The sequence below is a fragment of the Oncorhynchus keta genome, chromosome 24, assembly GCF_023373465.1.
Source record: "Oncorhynchus keta strain PuntledgeMale-10-30-2019 chromosome 24, Oket_V2, whole genome shotgun sequence".
NCBI lineage: Eukaryota > Metazoa > Chordata > Actinopteri > Salmoniformes > Salmonidae > Oncorhynchus > Oncorhynchus keta.
In genome coordinates, this window is record NC_068444.1 from 10,959,374 (window position 1) to 10,977,069 (window position 17,696).

Genomic DNA, 17,696 nt, shown 5'->3' on the forward strand with positions numbered 1-17,696 from the left:
TACAAGCGCCATGCTCTACCAACTGAGCTACAGAAGGACCACAATCTTTGGAATACAACATAAGTCATGTTTGGATGTACTCTCACCCACAACAGTTATTAAAAATGTTTATTACAATTAATGAAGTAACTTTTTTTGCCGCTGATTGTTAATATCCTGGTCATGTAGAGCATGGTGCTTGTAACGCCAGGGTAGTGGGTTCGATTCCCGGGACCACCCATACGTAGAATGTATGCACACATGACTGTAAGTCGCTTTGGATAAAAGCGTCTGCTAAATGGCATATATATATATATATATATATATAATTACAAAGATGATTGCGCTGGGTAGGTCTTCCTACTGTTTCTGTCACCAGTGTTACAGTGTAATAACATGACTGACAGCTCCTGTTCTGATTAGAACAAGACAGAGTTGATGTAGAAGGAAGGTCTGATTAGCCTAGTGCTCTGATGTCCCCTGGGCCGTGTTCAATTAGAGAGAAAATATGTTTTTAAATGGTGAGAACTATTATTTTCGTTTTCTATTGCGAAACATGTTGCCCAGTGAGCTCAACTGAACACAACCCTGCACTCTGCTAAAGCAGTTTTAGTGGTAGTCCAGTTCACTCAGGATCCCACCAGAGATCCTATTCCCTTAAATCATTAAGAGCACTGCAGCCAACACTGTACCTGTCCAGCAAAGAACACTGGCCAACAGCCCATTAAAACACTCATTTACTCATCCCTGTCTCTCTCTCTCTCTCTCTCTCTCTCTCTCTCTCTCTCTCTCTCTCTCTCTCTCTCTCTCTCTCTCTCTCCCTCTCTCTCTCTACACAGTGAGCACTAAACAGTCACTGCTAATCTTCTCCTCCTGACTTAGCCCCCCTTTCCCCCACTCCCCGTCCTCCTCCTTTTCCCAGGCCCTCTGCCAAGGTTACAACAGGGATGAGAGAGGGAGGAAAGAAAGGAGGGGGAGGGGAAACGAGGACTGCAGGGGAGGGACAACGAGGACTGCAGGGGAGGGACCTGCAGTATGCACGAGGAGCTTCGGTGAAGAGAGGGAATAAGCAGCAGAATCATTTCTGGAGGGTATAGAGTCGTGTGTGTCCGTGCAGTATTCATGGCTTTGTGTGTGGTGTGTGACACTGGAACTTGCCCCGGCACACTTAGCTCACACCCATCGAAGCCACAGGACGTCCCCAGAGCTGCTGCTGTATTAAACAGGGACTGCACTACGGGAACAACCTGACAAGGAGAGAGGAGAAGACAGAAAGGAGAGAGAACACAGAGGTGGAGAGGAGAGAAAGGAGAGAGAGAGAGAACAGAGAAGAAGAGGAGGACAGGGAAAGAGAGAAGTACACAGCGTGTTGAGGAAGAGTAGAGGAGAAGAAGAGGAGGAGAAGAGGAGCAGAGGAGGAGAGGAGGAGAAGAGGCGAAGTGGGAAAGAGGAGAGGAAGAGGAGAGAAGTGGAGGAGGAGAGGAGGAGAAGAGGAGCAGAGGAAGAGAGGAGGAGAAGAGGCGAAGTGGGGAAGAGGAGAGGAAGAGGAGAGAAGTGGAGGAGGAGAGGAGGAGAAGGGGAAGAGAAGGGCAGGAGGGGAGTACACACCGCAGCTTGTATTAGAAGGAGAAAAGGAAGGTGAGAACCGTCGGAGTGGTTGTAAAGGAGCTGAACTTCTCAGAAGAGACTTCCTGTCATGTTTACTTCAGTCCGGAGCCTTTGTGTTCAGGACACAATGTCCAGGCTACTATCCTCAGAGTCTGGCCGCTGCCGATGAGTCCGTCCATACGGCCGCTGCACACACCGAGCACTGTCTCTTTTACCGTACTTTGTTGTTGGTCAGGAGGGAGGCGCAAAGGGAACTGAAATGCAGAATGTACCGGAGGAATGGAGGGAAGAACAGAGGGCTGGAGGAGGAGGAGAGGTGGATGCTAAACCCTGGGAGGGTCGAGAGGCCTTATTCCAAATTAACACTGTTAACTCCAAACACGATATGGACACTGGGAAAGAGAATGGAGAGACCGGGGTTAAGGAGAGGAGGAAGGAGAATGTAGAGATGATGAACGAAGGGGGAAAGGGGACGGAGAAAGAGTCCCTGATGATGGAGCTGACCCGTTTGGTTCAGAAGACAGTGAAGGAGAGTAGCTGGTGGGAGAGGCGAGGTATCGACATCACTATCCTGGTCCTGGCCTTTCTCCTGTTACCTCCAGGTAATCCATACACCTGTCTCACACACTTCATACACCTGTCTCACACACTTCATACACCTGTCTCGCACACTTCATACACCTGTCTCACACACTTCATACACCTGTCTCACACACTTCATACACCTGTCTCACACACTTCATACACCTGTCTCACACACTTCATACACCTGTCTCACACACTTCATACACCTGTCTCACACACTTCATACACCTGTCTCACACACTTCATACACCTATCTCACACTTCATACACCTGTCTCACACACTTCATACACCTGTCTCACACACTTCATACACCTGTCTCACACACTTCATACACCTGTCTCACACACTTCATACACCTGTATCACACACTTCATACACCTGTCTCACACACTTCATACACCTGTCTCACACACTTCATACACCTGTCTCACACACTTCATACACCTGTCTCACACACTTCATACACCTGTCTCACACACTTCATACACCTGTCTCACACACTTCATACACCTGTCTCACACACTTCATACACCTGTCTCACACACTTCATACACCTGTCTCACACACTTCATACACCTGTCTCACACACTTCATACACCTGTCTCACACACTTCATACACCTGTCTCACACACTTCATACACCTGTATCACACACTTCATACACCTGTCTCACACACTTCATACACCTGTCTCACACACTTCATACACCTGTCTCACACACTTCATACACCTGTCTCACACACTTCATACACCTGTCTCACACACTTCATACACCTGTCTCACACACTTCATACACCTGTCTCACACACTTCATACACCTGTCTCACACACTTCATACACCTGTCTCACACACTTCATACACCTGTCTCACACACTTCATACACATGTCTCGCATTCATACACCTGTCTCACACACTTCATACACCTGTCTCACACACTTCATAAACCTGTATCACATGTATCACACACTCATACACCTGTCTCACTTCATACACCTGTCTCACACACTTCATACACCTGTCTCACACACTTCATACACCTGTCTCACACACTTCATACACCTGTCTCACACACTTCATACACCTGCCTCGCACACTTCATACACCTGTCTCACACACTTCATACACCTGTATCACATACTTTATACACCTGTCTCACACACTTCATACACCTGTCTCACACACTTCATACACCTGTATCACACACTTCATACACATGTCTCACACACTTCATACACCTGTCTCACACACTTCATACACCTGTCTCACACACTTCATACACCTGTCTCACACACTTCAAACACCTGTCTCACACACTTCATACACCTGTCTCACACACTTCATACACCTGTATCACACACTTCATACACCTGTCTCACACACTTCATACACCTGTCTCACACACTTCATACACCTGTATCACACACTTCATACACCTGTCTCACACACTTCATACACCTACCTGTCTTACACACTTTATACACCTGTCTCACACACTTCATACACCTGTCTCACACACTTCATACACCTGTCTCACACACTTCATACACCTGTCTCACACACTTCATACAACTGTCTCACACACTTCATACACCTGTCTCACACACTTCATACACATGTCTCACACACTTCATACACCTGTCTCACACACTTCATACACCTGTATCACACACTTCATACACCTGTCTCACACACTTCATACACCTGTATCACACACTTCATACACCTGTCTCACACACTTCATACACCTGTCTCACACACTTCATACACCTGTCTCACACACTTCATACACCTGTCTCACACACTTCATACACCTGTCTCACACACTTCATACACCTTTATCCTATCCCAAGGTAAGACATCTATCTGCACATCGCAATACATACACCCGTCTCACAGACTTTATAGTGTTCCTCTCTGGCTCAGTTGGTAGAGCGTGGCGCTTGCAATGCCAGGATTGTGGGTTCGATTGCTGCTGCGTCCACGTATGCACGCATGACTGTAAGTCGCTTTGGATAAAAGTGTCTGCTAAATGGCATTATGATATACTAAAGGTAAACATAGTTTTATCACATTCAGTTCACCAGGTAAGACACCAGGTCACAGCTTGACCTGAAACACCTGTCTGGTGCTTGTCTCCACCCCCCCAACATGTGTCTCCCATTTTCCCCATTATCCCCATTTTCCACATTTATCCCCATTATCCCCATTTTCCCCATTTTCCCCATTATCCCCTGTGTATTTATATCTGTGTTTTCTGTTTATCTGTTGCCAGTTTGACTTGTTTTATCAGGTCTTACCAGCGTGTTTCCCCTTTTCTCCAGTTCTCCAGTTCTTGTTTTCTAGTCTTCCTGATTCTAACCTTTCTGCCTGTCCTGAACCTGGACCTGCCTGCCGTTCTGTCCCTGATTGACTCTGTCTTGGATTACGAACCTCTGCCTGCCCTCGACCAGCCCCTTGCATGTCCCTTTGTTATAATAAATATTCTGAGAACCGAACTATCCGCCTCCTGTGTCTGCGTCTGGGTCATATTCTGACTCGTGATAATATGAACTGGCCATGACTGACCCAGCAGACCAGCTCCGCAACGCTTTCTCCTTCCAAGGAGCTGCGATTGGAAGACACGAGGAGTTACTTCAAACCTTTATTGAAAGATCTTGGCAGGATGCGATGACCACGCTTTCACTGCATTGCTTGAGCAAATTCCACGGATGATCTACTAGGCAACAAGCCTCCTGGGTAAACCCCCAGACTCTCAGTAACCCCGCTACCAGCGGCGCTTCTCCCCAGCCTCCCCCGGCACCCAGAGAACCCCGCTTACCTCCTCCGGAGCGCTACGCTGGAGATCTGGGAACCTGCCGGGCGTTTCTCTCTCAATGCTCCCTCATCTTTGAGCTGCAGCCCTCTTTGTTTTCGCTGAAAGATAGCGTACCTGATAATACTGGTGTCCGGGAGGGCCCTCGTCTGGTCTATGGCGGTGTGGGAGCAATAATCCACCGTTTGCCTCAGTTTGAGGAGTTTGTGGTAGAGGTTAGCAAGGTGGTAGAAAGGTACCCGGAAGCTACTTCAACTGTGCCAATTTGCCTCCCCCTTCACTTTGTGCAGAAGAAGGACAAAACCCTTGACGACATCCTTGTTTTATCCCGTTCAGCTCAAGAGCATGTCCTTCGTGTCCGACAGGTCCTTCAGCGTCTCCTGGAGAACCAGCTTTTTGTTAAAGCAGATAAATGTGACTTCCATCGCTCCACCATTTCCTTCCTAGGATACGTCATCGCTGCAGGAAATAATCAGATGTGATTCTGACAAGGTGAAAGCGGTGGTATATTGGCCTCAACCCCACATCCAGAGTGCAGCTGCAACGTTTCCTGAGGTTTGCCCATTTTTACCACCATTTCATCTGGGGTTACAGCAGCTTCTCCTATCTGAGCACTCACCTCTCCCAAGGTTCCGTTCACGTGGTCTCCAGCAGCTGACCAGGTGTTCTCGGACCTCAAGCATCGATTCACCACAGCTCCCATTTTAATTCATCCGGACCTGTCCCGTCAGTTTGTGCTGAAGGTCGAGTCCCAGCTTTCTGCCCAGGACCAAAAGCTGCATCCCTGCGCTTTCTCTTCCCATCGTCTTAATGCCGCTGAGAGGAACTATGACGTGGGAAATCGAGAACTACTCGTGGTCAGAATGGCGTTGGAGGAGTGGAGCCTCTGGTTAGAGGGGCCGGAACATCCAATCTTAGTGTGGACTGACCATAAGAACCTGGAATATCTCTGCACCCCTAAGTGCCTCAACTCAAGGAACGCTTGATGGGCTTTGTTGTTAAATTAAATTAAATCTCCTACCGCCCTGGGTCCAAGAATGTGAAGCCTGACGCGCTCTCATGTCTGTATAGCCCGTTGCCACACCGTCTGACCCCGAGACCATCCACCGTACCTCCTGTCTAGCGGCTGCAGTCATCTGGGGTATAGAGAGCCTGGTCTGTAACCAGATGTTTGTCCCAGACTCTGCCCTTTCTCCTGGTCCTGAAATGGGTGCATTCCTCTAGACTGACCTGCCATCCTGGTTCCCATCGGACCCTGGCTTTCATCCGACAAAGTCTTTGGTGGCCCACCATGGTTCCTGACGTCTCTACATTCGTCGCTGTCTGCACAGAATAAGACTCCACGGCAAGCTCTGGCTCATTCAACCACTCCCTGTTCCTCACCACCCCTGGTCCCATATATCCCTGGCCTTCGTCACTGGCCTCATTCAACCACTCCCTGTTCCTCACCACCCTTGGTCCCATATATCCCTGGGCTTCGTCACTGGCCTCATTCAACCACTCCCTGTTCCTCACCTTCTTCCGTCACATGGCAACACCATTATCCATTCGGTGGTGGATAGGTTTTCCAAAGCCGCCCATTTCATTCCCCTTCCCAAGTTACCCTCAGACAAGGAGACGGCCCAGCTCATGATGCAGCACGTCTTCCAGATCCATGGACTTCCGGTCTCTGATCGCGGTCCTCAGTTCTCGTCCCGATTCCGGAAGGCGTTCTTCACCCTCATCGGGTCGTCAGCCAGCCTGTCATCCGGTTTTCATCCCCAGTCTAACGGCCAGTTGGAGTGAGCCAATCAGGAACTGGAGACGGCTCTTTGTTTCCTCCTCTCCCCCAATCCCATCAACTGGAGCAAGCAACTTGTGTGGGTGGAAAACGTCCACAACACCCTTCCCTGCTCGGCCACTGGTCTCTCGCCTTTAGAGAGTTCCTTGGGATATCAGCCCCTGCTCTTTCCTGAGCAAGAGGAGGAAGTCAGCATACCCTCGGCCCAGATGTTTGTCTGCCGCTGTCGCTGTACCTGGAAGAGAGCCCGGTACGCTCTTATCAAAACCACCTCCAGGTATCGTCTCGGACAGAGGGTATGGCTTTCCACTCTGGATGGAGTTCCCCAAACTTCCCCCCTGCTTTATCAGCCCTTTCCCCTCTCTCTAAAATCCTTAGTCCCACTGCTGTTCGCCTTCTATTGCCCCACACCCTCCGTATACATTCCACTTTTCACGTGTCTAGGATTAAACCTCTGTCTCACAGCCCTGTGTCTCCTTTTGCCAGTTTGGTCAGGTCTTACCAGCTTGTTTCTCCTGTTCTCAAGTTTTCCAGTCTTCCTGGTTCTGACCTTTCTGCCTGTCTTGACCCTGCCTGCTGTTCTGTCCCTGATTGACTCTGCCTGCCCTTGACCTGCCCTTTGCCTGTCCATTATTATAATAAATATCCCGAGAACCGAACAATCCGCCTCCTGTGTCTTTGTCTGGGTCATATCCTGAGTCGTGATACATCTGTCTAACAACCGCAAAACTGGTTGAAATGACATCTTTTCAAACGATTTTGCTCACTGGGTTTTAGCCTGGTCAACCAGGTTGACAATTGGTTCAATAGTGAGAGTAACATTTAGTCTGGTTAAACCAGGCGCCTTATAGTCATAAAAGGTAAAACATATTTGTATAGGTTTACCACATCTTGTGTAACAATTAATTTAATGTGTTGTAAATACACAGGGAGAAGGGAAGTGAGAAATCCACTATACTAAAACATGAAGGATTATGGCTGTAAAGTAATCCCAGATTTGAGTCATCTGGCCAAACAAGGTCCCCCAGAGGAGAAGGGTCAGGACCAGAAACGGATACCACGTGCTTGATAGCAGAATAGAATGTTCAGGGAAGCTGTTCTCTAAGCTGTGTTTCAAATGGCAGGAGTAGAATGGAGTAGAACTGTGTTGCAAAATGGTCCAATGAAGATCTTTTTTATGCTTATTCATGTAGCCTGGTCACAGAGCTGTTTGTCATGACAATGATCATAGCAGTTGGCAAGACATGAAAAAACAGATCTGGGACCAGGCTAACGCTAACGGCTAGATGTTTGCCTGTTCTACATTCCATAATGTGGAATATTTGCATCCACAACAACGTGTAAACTTTCCACCCTTTGTTAGACTCCATTTCCTCCCAACTTCTTCCCCATATCCCTCACTCTATCATGCCCTGACCTTTTTATATCTCTATTTTGGTTTGGTTTGGTCAGGGTGTGATTTGGGTGGGCATTCTATGTTCTTTTTTCTATGTTTTGTATTTCTTTGTTTTGACCGGGTATGGTTCTCTATCAGGGACAGCTGTCGATCGTTGTCTCTGATTGGGAACCATAGCTTTTTCCCACCTATGTTTTGTGGGTAGTTATTTTCTGTTTAGTGTTTTCTGCACCTGACAGGACTGTTTCGGTTTCGTTTACTCTCTTTGTTATTTTGTTATAGCGTTCAGGTTGAATAAAAAGCACAAACAATTACCACGCTGCACTTTGGTCCGATTATTCCTCATCCGACGACGACACCTGTTACACTCTCCTTAACTCCTCAACTACATCTCTCCTTCCACATACCCCTCTCTCCTCAACTACACCTCTCCTTACCGATATCCTTCTCTCCTTAACTCCTCAACTACATCTCTCATTAACTCCTCAACTACATCTCTCATTAACTCCTCAACTACATCTCTCCTTAACTCCTCAACTACATCTCTCCTTCCCCATATCCCTCTCTCCTCTCCTTTATTTAACCAGGCAAGTCAGTTAAGAACAAATTCTTATTTTCAATGACGGCCTAGGAACAGTGGGTTAACTGCCTGTTCAGGGGTAGAACGGCATATTTGTACCTTGTCAGCTCGGGGGTTTGAACTCGCAACCTTCTGGTTACGCTCTAACCACTAGGCTACCCTGCCGCCCCTCAATTTCATCTCTCCTTCTCCATATCACTACTCAACTTCGTACACCTCTCCTTCCCCATATCCCTCTCTCCTTATCTCCTCAACTACACCTCTCCTTCCCCATACCCCTCTCTCCTTATCTCCTCAACTACACCTCTCCTTCCCCATACCCCTCTCTCCTTATCTCCTCAACTACACCTCTCCTTCCCCATATCCCTCTCTCCTTATCTCCTCAACTACACCTCTCCTTCCCCATATCCCTCTCTCCTTATCTCCTCAACTACACCTCTCCTTCCCCATATCCCTATCTCCTTATCTCCTCAACTACACCTCTCCTTCCCCATACCCCTCTCTCCTTATCTCCTCAACTACACCTCTCCTTCCCCATACCCCTCTCTCCTTATCTCCTCAACTACACCTCTCCTTCCCCATATCCCTCTCTCCTTATCTCCTCAACTACACCTCTCCTTCCCCATATCCCTCTCTCCTTATCTCCTCAACTACACCTCTCCTTCCCCATATCCCTCTCTCCTTATCTCCTCAACTACACCTCTCCTTCCCCATACCCCTCTCTCCTCAACTACACCTCTCCTTCCCCATACCCCTCTCTCCTTATCTCCTCAACTACACCTCTCCTTCCCCATACCCCTCTCTCCTCAACTACACCTCTCCTTCCCCATATCCCTCTCTCCTTATCTCCTCAACTACATCTCTCCTTCCCCATATCCCTCTCTCCTTATCTCCTCAACTACACCTCTCCTTCCCCATACCCCTCTCTCCTTATCTCCTCCCCAACTACTCTCAACTACATCTCTCCTTCCCCATATCCCTCTCTCCTTATCTCCTCAACTACACCTCTCCTTCCCCATACCCTCTCTCTCCTCAACTACACCTCTCCTTCCCCATACCCCTATCTCCTCAACTACATCTCTCCTTCCCCATATCCCTCTCTCTCCTTATCTCCTCCTCAACTACACCTCTCCATCTCTCCTTATCTCCTCAACTACACCTATCCTTCCCCATACCCCTCTCTCCTCAACGTACACCTCTCCTTCCCCATACCCCTCTCTCCTCAACGTACACCTCTCCTTCCCCATACCCTCTCTCAACCCCATACCCTCTCTCTCTCCTTTCCCCTATCTCTCAACTACCCTATCCCCATCCCTCAACTACACCTCTCCATCTCTCCTTATCTCCTCAACTACACCTATCCTTCCCCATACCCCTCTCTCCTCAACGTACACCTCTCCTTCCCCATACCCCTCTCTCCTCAACTACACCTCTCCTTCCCCATACCCCTCTCTCCTCAACTACACCTCCCCATATCCTTCTCTCCTTATCTCCTCAACGACACCTCTCCTTCCCCATATCCCTCTCTCCTTATCTCCTCAACTACACCTCTCCTTCCCCATACCCATCTCTCCTCAACTACACCTCTCCATCTCTCCTTATCTCCTCAACTACATCTCTCCTTCCCCATACCCCTCTCTCCTCAACTACACCTCCCCATATCCTTCTCTCCTTATCTCCTCAACGACATCTCTCCTTCCCCATATCCATCTCTCCTTATCTCCTCAACTACACCTCTCCTTCCCCATACCCCTCTCTCCTCAACTACACCTCTCCATCTCTCCTTATCTCCTCAACTACATCTCTCCTTCCCCATACCCCTCTCTCCTCAACTACACCTCTCCTTCCCCATACTATCAACTACATCTCTCCTTCCCCATACCCCTCTCTCCTCAACTACACCTCTCCTTCCCCATATCCTTCTCTCCTTATCTCCTCAACTACACCTCTCCTTCCCCATATCCCTCTCTCCTTATCTCCTCAACTACACCTCTCCTTCCCCATACCCCTCTCTCCTCAACTACACCTCTCCTTCCCCATACCCCTCTCTCCTCAACTACACCTCTCCTTCCCCATATCCGTCTCTCCTCAACTACATCTCTCCCTATCTCCTCAACTACATCTCTCCTTCCCCATACCCCTCTCTCCTCAACTACATCACTCCTTCCCTATACCCCTCTCTCCTCAACTCCACCTCTCCTTCCCCATACCCCTCTCTCCCTCAACTACACCTCTCCTTCCCCATATCCCTCTCTCCTTATCTCCTCAACTACACCTCTCCTTCCCCATATCCCTCTCTCCTTATCTCCTCAACTACACCTCTCCTTCCCCATATCCCTCTCTCCTTATCTCCTCTACTCATCTCCCTTTCTTTGTTTCTCCTCCAGCCTTTCTGCTGCTGGGCTCATCCCAGTTCCTGGTGTTTGTCCTGGGCATGGTGCTGATGGGGGTGTCCCATGCTGTCATTTCCATTAAGGGAACCCACCTGGCCAGCCACGGATCGCTGAGCGAGTCCCCCGCCTGGGCCGAGTTCTGGGCTGTGTTCTTCATAGAGGTAAGAGGGGGTGGTCGGGGGGGTGGGGGGGATCTGTGATCTAATGTCACCAGATACATGGTATAATTGCTGTATTTTCAGCTAGTAATTCAGCCATCTGTCTGTCCAGGTGTGTGGGTCGTTCACAGCAAGGGCAGGTGTAACAGGCCACATTAAGATGCATCATGCCCACACCAACGTGATCGGCCTGGGTGACTCCAGCACCTGGAAGATACCCTGTCTACCCCGGAGCGTCTACCTGTTCATCGCACCCCTGGCTATACCCATTATCACACCTCTGGTGGCACTAGGTGAGACAAAGACAGGGTGTGTGTGTGTTTCCAGGTGTAGCGTCTACACGTGCGCTGTGTAAGATACATAATGCTCTGCTGTTAGGTTGTTTTGAAACAGGAACATGTTGATACCTGTGTTAAGAGAATCATGTTTCAAAAGGCTGACAATAACATTATTGTTTAGGCCCCTTCTTATTTACATTGATATTTTCACTCCAGGTTGTGATGGTGGAACTGTCTCTGTCTCTGGTCTCTGGTCTCTGGTCTCTGTCTCTGGTCTCTGGTCTCTGGTCTCTGGTCTCTGGTCTCTGGTCTCTGGTCTCTGGTCTCTGGTCTCTGGTCTCTGGTCCCTGGTCTCTGGTCTCTGGTCTCTGGTCTCTGGTCTCTGGTCTCTGGTCTCTGGTCCCTGGTCTCTGGTCTCTGGTCTCTGGTCTCTGGTCTCTGTCTCTGGTCTCTGGTCTCTGGTCTCTGGTCTCTGTCTCTAGTCTCTGGTCTCTGGTCTCTGGTCTCTGGTCTCTGGTCTCTGGTCTCTGGTCTCTGGTCTCTGGTCTCTGGTCTCTGGTCTCTGTCTCTGGTCTCTGTTCTCTGTCTCTGTCTCTGGTCTCTGGTCTCTGGTCTCTGGTCTCTGGTCTCTGGTCTCTGGTCTCTGGTCTCTGGTCTCTGGTCTCTGTCTCTGGTCTCTGGTCTCTGGTCTCTGGTCTCTGGTCCCTGTCTCTGGTCTCTGGTCTCTGGTCTCTGGTCTCTGGTCTTTGGTTACTGGTCTCTGGTCTCTGGTCTCTGGTCTCTGGTCTCTGGTCTCTGGTCTCTGGTCTCTGGTCCCATCTCTGGTCTCTGGTCTCTGGTCTCTGGTTTCTGGTCTCTGGTCCCTGGTCTCTGGTCTCTGGTCTCTGGTCTCTGGTCTCTGGTCTCTGGTCTCTGGTCTCTGGTCTCTGGTCTCTGGTCTCTGGTCTCTGGTCCCTGTCTCTGGTCTCTGGTCTCTGGTCCTGGTCTCTGGTCTCTGGTCTCTGGTCTCTGGTCTCTGGTCTCTGTCTCTGTCTCTGGTCTCTGGTCCCTGTATCTGTCTCTGTCTCTGGTCTCTGGTCTCTGGTCTCTGTCTCTGGTCTCTGGTCCCTGGTCTCTGGTCTCTGGTCTCTGGTCTCTGGTCTCTGTCTCTGGTCTCTGGTCTCTGGTCTCTGGTCTCTGGTCTCTGGTCTCTGGTCTCTGGTCTCTGGTCTCTGGTCTCTGGTCTCTGGTCTCTGGTCTCTGGTCTCTGGTCTCTGGTCTCTAGTCTCTGGTCTCTGGTCTCTGGTCTCTGGTCTCTGGTCTCTGGTCTCTGGTCTGGTCTCTGGTCTCTGGTCTCTGGTCTCTGGTCTCTGGTCTCTGGTCTCTGGTCTCTGGTCTCTGGTCTCTGGTCTCTGGTCTCTGGTCTCTGGTCTCTGGTCTCTGGTCTCTGGTCTCTGGTCTCTGTCTCTGGTCTCTGGTCTCTGGTCTCTGGTCTCTGGTCTCTGGTCTCTGGTCTCTGGTCTCTGGTCTCTGGTCTCTGGTCTCTGGTCTCTGGTCTCTGTCTCTGGTCTCTGGTCTCTGGTCTCTGTCTCTGGTCTCTGGTCTCTGTCTCTGGTCTCTGGTCTCTGGTCTCTGGTCTCTGGTCTCTGTCTCTGGTCTCTGGTCTCTGGTCTCTGGTCTCTGGTCTCTGGTCTCTGGTCTCTGGTCTCTGGTCTCTGTCTCTGGTCTCTGGTCTCTGGTCTCTGGTCTCTGGTCTCTGGTCTCTGGTCTCTGGTCTCTGTCTCTGGTCTCTGGTCTCTGGTCTCTGGTCTCTGGTCTCTGTCTCTGGTCTCTGGTCTCTGGTCTCTGGTCTCTGGTCTCTGGTCTCTGGTCTCTGGTCTCTGGTCTCTGGTCTCTGGTCTCTGGTCTCTGGTCTCTGGTCTCTGGTCTCTGTCTCTGGTCTCTGGTCTCTGGTCTCTGGTCTCTGGTCTCTGGTCTCTGGTCTCTGGTCTCTGTCTCTGGTCCCTGGTCTCTGGTCTCTGGTCTCTGGTCTCTGGTCTCTGGTCTCTGGTCTCTGGTCTCTGGTCTCTGGTCTCTGGTCTCTGGTCTCTGGTCTCTGGTCTCTGGTCTCTGGTCTCTGGTCTCTGGTCTCTGGTCTCTGGTCTCTGGTCTCTGGTCTCTGGTCTCTGTCTCTGTCTCTGGTCTCTGGTCTCTGGTCTCTGTCTCTGGTCTCTGTCTCTGTCTCTGGTCTCTGGTCTCTGTCTCTGGTCTCTGGTCTCTGGTCTCTGGTCTCTGGTCTCTGGTCTCTGGTCTCTGGTCCCTGTCTCTGTCTCTGTCTCTGGTCTCTGGTCTCTGGTCTCTGGTCTCTGGTCTCTGTCTCTGGTCTCTGGTCTCTGGTCTCTGGTCTCTGGTCTCTGGTCTCTGGTCTCTGGTCTCTGGTCTCTGGTCTCTGTCTCTGGTCTCTGGTCTCTGGTCTCTGGTCTCTGTCTCTGGTCTCTGGTCTCTGGTCTCTGGTCTCTGGTCTCTGGTCTCTGGTCTCTGGTCTCTGGTCTCTGGTCTCTGGTCTCTGGTCTCTGGTCCCTGTCTCTGGTCTCTGGTCTCTGGTCTCTGGTCTCTGGTCTCTGGTCTCTGGTCTCTGGTCTCTGGTCTCTGGTCTCTGGTCTCTGGTCTCTGGTCTCTGGTCCCTGTCTCTGGTCTCTGGTCTCTGGTCTCTGGTCTCTGGTCTCTGGTCTCTGGTCTCTGGTCTCTGGTCTCTGGTCCCTGTATCTGTCTCTGGTCTCTGTCTCTGGTCTATGGTCCCTGTCTCTGGTCTCTGGTCTCTGGTCCCTGTCTCTGGTCTCTGGTCTCTGGTCCCTGTTTCTGGTCCCTGTCTCTTGTCTCTGGTCTCTGGTCTCTGGTCCCTGTCTCTGGTCTCTGGTCTCTGGTCTCTGGTCTCTGTCTCTGGTCTCTGGTCTCTGGTCTCTGGTCTCTGGTCTCTGTCTCTGGTCTCTGGTCTCTGTCTCTGGTCTCTGGTCTCTGTCTCTGGTCTCTGGTCTCTGGTCCCTGTCTCTGGTCTCTGGTCTCTGGTCCCTGTTTCTGGTCTCTGGTCCCTGTCTCTGGTCTCTGGTCCCTGTCTCTGGTCTCTGGTCTCTGTTCTCTGTCTCTGTCTCTGGTCTCTGTCTCTGGTCTCTGGTCTCTGGTCTCTGGTCTCTGGTCTCTGGTCTCTGTCTCTGGTCTCTGTCTCTGGTCTCTGGTCCCTGTTTCTGGTCTCTGGTCTCTGGTCTCTGGTCTCTGGTCTCTGGTCTCTGGTCTGTCTCTGTCTCTGGTCTCTGGTCTCTGGTCTCTGGTCTCTGGTCTCTGGTCTCTGGTCTCTGGTCTCTGGTCCCTGTCTCTGTCTCTGGTCTCTGTCTCTGGTCTCTGGTCTCTGGTCTCTGGTCTCTGGTCTCTGGTCTCTGGTCTCTGGTCTCTGGTCTGGTCCCTGTCTCTGGTCTCTGGTCTCTGGTCTCTGGTCTCTGGTCTCTGGTCCCTGTCTCTGGTCTCTGGTCTCTGGTCTCTGTCTCTGGTCTCTGGTCTCTGTCTCTGTCTCTGGTCTCTGGTCTCTGGTCTCTGGTCTCTGGTCTCTGTCTGTCCTGGTCTCTGTCTCTGTCTCTGGTCTCTGGTCTCTGGTCTCTGGTCTCTGGTCTCTGGTCTCTGGTCTCTGGTCTCTGGCCTCTGTCTCTGGTCTCTGGTCCCTGTCTCTGTCTCTGTCTGTCTGGTCTCTGTCTCTGGTCTCTGGTCTCTGGTCTCTGGTCTCTGGTCTCTGGTCCCTGTCTCTGTCTCTGTCTCTGTCTCTGTCTCTGTCTCTGTCTCTGGTCTCTGGTCTCTGGTCTCTGGTCTCTGGTCTCTGGTCTCTGGTCTCTGGTCTCTGGTCTCTGGTCCCTGTCTCTGTCTCTGGTCTCTGTCTCTAGTCTCTGGTCTCTGGTCTCTGGTCTCTGGTCTCTGGTCTCTGGTCTCTGTCTCTGGTCTCTGGTCTCTGGTCTCTGTCTCTGGTCTCTGTCCTCTGGTCTCTGGTCCCTGTTTCTGATCTCTGGTCCCTGTCTCTGGTCTATGGTCCCTGTCTCTGGTCTCTGGTCTCTGGTCTCTGGTCTCTGTCTCTGGTCTCTGGTCTCTGGTCTCTGGTCTCTGGTCTCTGGTCTCTGTCTCTGGTCTCTGGTCTCTGTCTCTGGTCTCTGTCCTCTGGTCTCTGGTCCCTGTTTCTGGTCTCTGGTCCCTGTCTCTGGTCTATGGTCCCTGTCTCTGGTCTCTGGTCTCTGGTCTCTGGTCTCTGGTCTCTGGTCTCTGGTCTCTGGTCCCTGTCTCTGGTCTCTGGTCCCTGTCTCTGGTCTCTGTCTCTGGTCTCTGGTCCCTGTCTCTGGTCTTTGGTCCCTGTCTCTGGTCCCTGTCTCTGGTCCCTGTCTCTGGTCTCTGGTCTCTGGTCTCTGGTCTCTGGTCTCTGTCTCTGGTCTCTGGTCTCTGTCTCTGGTCTCTGGTCCCTGTCTCTGGTCTCTGGTCTCTGGTCTCTGGTCCCTGTCTCTGTCTCTGTCTCTGGTCTCTGGTCTCTGGTCTCTGGTCTCTGTCTCTGGTCTCTGGTCTCTGGTCTCTGGTCTCTGGTCTCTGGTCTCTGGTCTCTGGTCTCTGTCCTCTGGTCCCTGTCTCTGGTCCCTGTCTCTGGTCTCTGGTCTCTGGTCTCTGGTCTCTGGTCTCTGGTCTCTGGTCTCTGGTCTCTGGTCTCTGGTCCCTGTCTCTGGTCCCTGTCTCTGGTCTCTGGTCTTTGGTCTCTGGTCTCTGTCTCTGGTCTCTGGTCTCTGGTCTCTGGTCTCTGGTCTCTGGTCTCTGGTCCCTGTCTCTGGTCTCTGGTCTCTGGTCTCTGGTCTCTGTCTCTGGTCCCTGTCTCTGGTCCCTGTCTCTGGTCTCTGGTCTTTGGTCTCTGTCTCTGGTCCCTGGTCTCTGGTCTCTGGTCTCTGTCTCTGGTCTCTGGTCTCTGTCTCTGGTCCCTGGTCTCTGGTCTCTGGTCTCTGGTCTCTGGTCTCTGGTCCCTGTCTCTGGTCTCTGGTCCCTGTCTCTGGTCCCTGTCTCTGGTCTCTGGTCTCTGGTCTCTGGTCTCTGGTCTCTGGTCTCTGGTCTCTGGTCTCTGGTCTCTGGTCTCTGGTCTCTGGTCTCTGTCTCTGGTCTCTGTTCCCTGTCTCTGGTCTTTGTCTCTGGTCTCTGGTCCCTGTCTCTGGTCTCTGGTCTCTGGTCTCTGGTCTCTGGTCTCTGGTCCCTGTCTCTGGTCTCTGGTCTCTGGTCTCTGGTCTCTGGTCTCTGGTCCCTGTCTCTGGTCTCTGGTCTCTGTCTCTGGTCTCTGGTCCCTGTCTCTGGTCTTTGGTCCCTGTCCTCTGGTCCCTGTCTCTGTCTCTGTCTCTGGTCTCTGGTCTCTGGTCTCTGGTCTCTGGTCTCTGGTCTCTGGTCTCTGGTCTCTGGTCTCTGGTCTCTGGTCTCTGGTCCCTGTCCTCTGGTCCCTGTCTCTGGTCCCTGTCTCTGGTCTCTGGTCTCTGGTCTCTGGTCTCTGGTCTCTGGTCTCTGGTCTCTGGTCTCTGGTCTCTGTCTCTGGTCCCTGTCTCTGGTCTCTGGTCTTTGGTTTCTGGTCTCTGTCTCTGGTCTCTGGTCTCTGGTCTCTGGTCTCTGGTCTCTGGTCTCTGGTCTCTGGTCTCTGGTCCCTGTCTCTGGTCTCTGGTCTTTGGTTTCTGGTCTCTGTCTCTGGTCCCTGTCTCTGGTCCCTGTCTCTGGTCTCTGGTCTTTGGTTTCTGGTCTCTGTCTCTGGTCCCTGTCTCTGGTCTCTTGTCTCTGGTCTCTGGTCTCTGGTCTCTGGTCTCTGGTCTCTGGTCTCTGGTCTCTGGTCTCTGGTCTCTGGTCTCTGGTCTCTGGTCCCTGTCTCTGGTCCCTGTCTCTGGTCTCTGGTCTCTGGTCCCTGTCTCTGGTCCCTGTCTCTGGTCTCTGGTCTCTGGTCTCTGGTCTCTGGTCTCTGGTCTCTGGTCTCTGGTCTCTGGTCTCTGGTCTCTGTCTCTGGTCCCTGTCTCTGGTCTCTGGTCTTTGGTTTCTGGTCTCTGGTCTCTGGTCTCTGTCTCTGGTCCCTGTCTCTGGTCTCTGGTCTTTGGTTTCTGGTCTCTGGTCCCTGTCTCTGGTCTCTGT

The 17,696-nt window shown here is 51.4% G+C and overlaps 1 protein-coding gene across 1 annotated transcript in view; it reads left to right on the forward strand.

Annotated features, from left to right (window-relative positions):
• Positions 1-994: 994 nt before the first annotated feature.
• LOC118402616 (fatty acid desaturase 6-like) overlaps positions 995-17,696 on the forward strand; it is a 23,373-nt gene continuing 6,671 nt past the window's right edge. Inside the window, exons 1-3 of the mRNA XM_052477671.1 lie at positions 995-2,189; positions 11,132-11,298; positions 11,408-11,588. Coding sequence (XP_052333631.1) covers positions 1,847-2,189; positions 11,132-11,298; positions 11,408-11,588 — 691 coding nt within the window. The 5' untranslated portion in view covers positions 995-1,846. The remainder of the gene's footprint in view (positions 2,190-11,131; positions 11,299-11,407; positions 11,589-17,696) is intronic.